This window comes from Spermophilus citellus, assembly GCF_964194105.1.
Source record: "Spermophilus citellus genome assembly, chromosome: 7".
Lineage (NCBI taxonomy): Eukaryota > Metazoa > Chordata > Mammalia > Rodentia > Sciuridae > Spermophilus > Spermophilus citellus.
Genome location: NC_138188.1, coordinates 96,212,154 through 96,214,245, shown reverse-complemented (window position 1 = coordinate 96,214,245; position 2,092 = coordinate 96,212,154). Strand labels below are relative to the sequence as shown.

The 2,092-nt window shown below is 39.9% G+C and overlaps 1 protein-coding gene across 1 annotated transcript; it reads left to right on the top strand.

The window, feature by feature from the left end:
* Positions 1-826: 826 nt before the first annotated feature.
* Positions 827-1,496, top strand: LOC308653364 (uncharacterized protein NECTIN3-AS1-like; the record flags this gene model as incomplete). The annotated part of the gene is made up of 2 exons (XM_081301956.1): positions 827-979; positions 1,200-1,496. The coding sequence occupies 2 exons, from the start codon at positions 827-829 to the stop codon at positions 1,494-1,496; spliced, it is 450 nt and encodes a 149-aa protein (XP_081158082.1).
* Positions 1,497-2,092: the final 596 nt, after the last annotated feature.

The following is a 2,092-nucleotide window of genomic DNA, read 5'->3' as shown; positions in this document are numbered from 1 at the left end:
TCAAATTTAAGAATGCATAAAAAGTACCCAAGTACTGGGAAAAAGTGCAAATTTCTGATGCAACCTGAAAAATTCTAATTATAGGTCTAGAAATCAGTATTTTTAATAAGCACCCCATATGATTTTTACATACATTGAGAATTTCTTTACTTTTAGGACTACTACTCTGGAAATTTGGTAAGTTGTTAAATGCTATTTCTGCCCAGGGATTATGCTAGATCTGGCAGTTTTTGTGAACCATGGGTTATGTGTGATTAGAAAGGACTCTGTGCCCATGGAATAATTACAGCAACTTTCTCTCTTCTTTTAGGAAATCTATCATCCATAGGCCAAGAAGAACAACCCAAGGACTCTATTTTTGAAGGTCATTAAAGTTTAGATAAGTCTAGAGGAGAGATTAGAGATCAACCCACTTGATGCAGTATTAGAAAGATTCATGGTACTAATTACTTCCTGTAGCATTTGACTCTTGGTTCTTTTGTTGCAAGCTCCTTATTCCTGAGAAACTGGCTGTGGTCACCATAGTAGGTCAAAGAAAACCCTTAGTGTCAGAGGTTGGGAATTACCATTCTCCAAACCCAAGTGTGTCACTGATGTCTTGAACGTATTACCAGATACTCATGATACATAGGATAGACTTCACCCTTGGGAGAATGACCTTCTGAAAAGAAGTATGGAATCATCATTAGAGCCATTAGAGGGGACATCTCAAAGTCATATAGATAAGATTTCACAATATCCATCTGTGCTCCCAGTCCAGAGAGGAAAGCAAGACCCACGTCCAAAAAAGCATAGGCATCCTAAGAAGGGTGTAAGGACAAAGAGAATGAAGAAGAGAAAGAAGAAGGAGAAAATGAAGGCCCAGTGCCCCCCGAGTCTTCCAACACCTTTGGCATCACCACAAAGAGAAGAAGATGAAACTACAGATAAAACACCAGCCCTACACAGTGCCCAAAATGATTCTGTCTTTCACCATGAGGTAGGAATTAGGCATGGGTTGGCAAGATCCTGGGATTGTTACTATTCCATAAGAAAAATGACAGCTTCTCATCTGACAGGAGGATTTAGGGATTAAGATCTTGAGACACAAATTGGGATTCTTGGGCCCAGATGGAATATGAAAGTACTCACTCAGAGATCATGTCGTTACGTATGGGTCTCAGTTTTGAGAGTTTTAAATTTATGTCTTCTACTTGCAGGACAGGGTACAGAGACAGCAGGACAAGAGTCCCTGTGTGATGGATCTGGAATGTCAGATCCAGCCCTGTGAGCTCTCAGTGGCTCAGGAGCCTGGGCCACCTTCACCTGCAGTGACATCCTTGGCATCACCACCACCCTGCTTTGGTCGTTTCCTAAGCTGTGTCTGTCAGCCCTTCCCAAAATCTAGGAAAAGGAAATTTTGCAGAAGAAAGAGCAGCAACCAAGATGAAACAGGAGGTGATGCTAAAGTTCCAAGAACTGTTCGGCTAAGTGACCTGGGTCAAAACAAAGTGTAACCTCACCAAAGCCTGTAGCAAGATGAAATTGATATAGCTTCTGTTCATGTTTGGTTTTATAGTTTTTTCTATATGTCATTGTTCCTGTTAGTTGGATTTAACTCTATCAAATAGAGTTCAACTCTATCAAACTGCTTTTATGCTGAGATTCACAAGCTTAAAGAAGAAGTAAAAACAAAGTAAAAGTAACTTTGAGGGTTTTAACTCTATACCCAGTGGTGGGATTCACTTTTGTGTTTACCAAAATTCAAGTGTATTTCACTCATGTATTCAGCCAACTTAGTTTTGCCTGACTTCTCTGAGAATGGGAGGCCATACAAATCTGTCATTTTGAGTAGTTTCCTCCAATATCAACAACCATGTTGCTACTCCTCATACTCGGCTTCTCTCCTTCTCTTTTACTTTTGGCTGGAGATTTATTTTGCATTTTAAACCTTCAGTTGCTTGGTTGAAATTCTGCCACTTATCTGATTTGAATAACCCTAAGGGTATGGTGGCTGTTTCTGTTATCCAATGGATACAACTATGTTCTCAGAATTCTGTCTCTAACCAGTGTTTGTTTTCCTTTTGGCCACTTGTTAGTAAGACACTTGGTT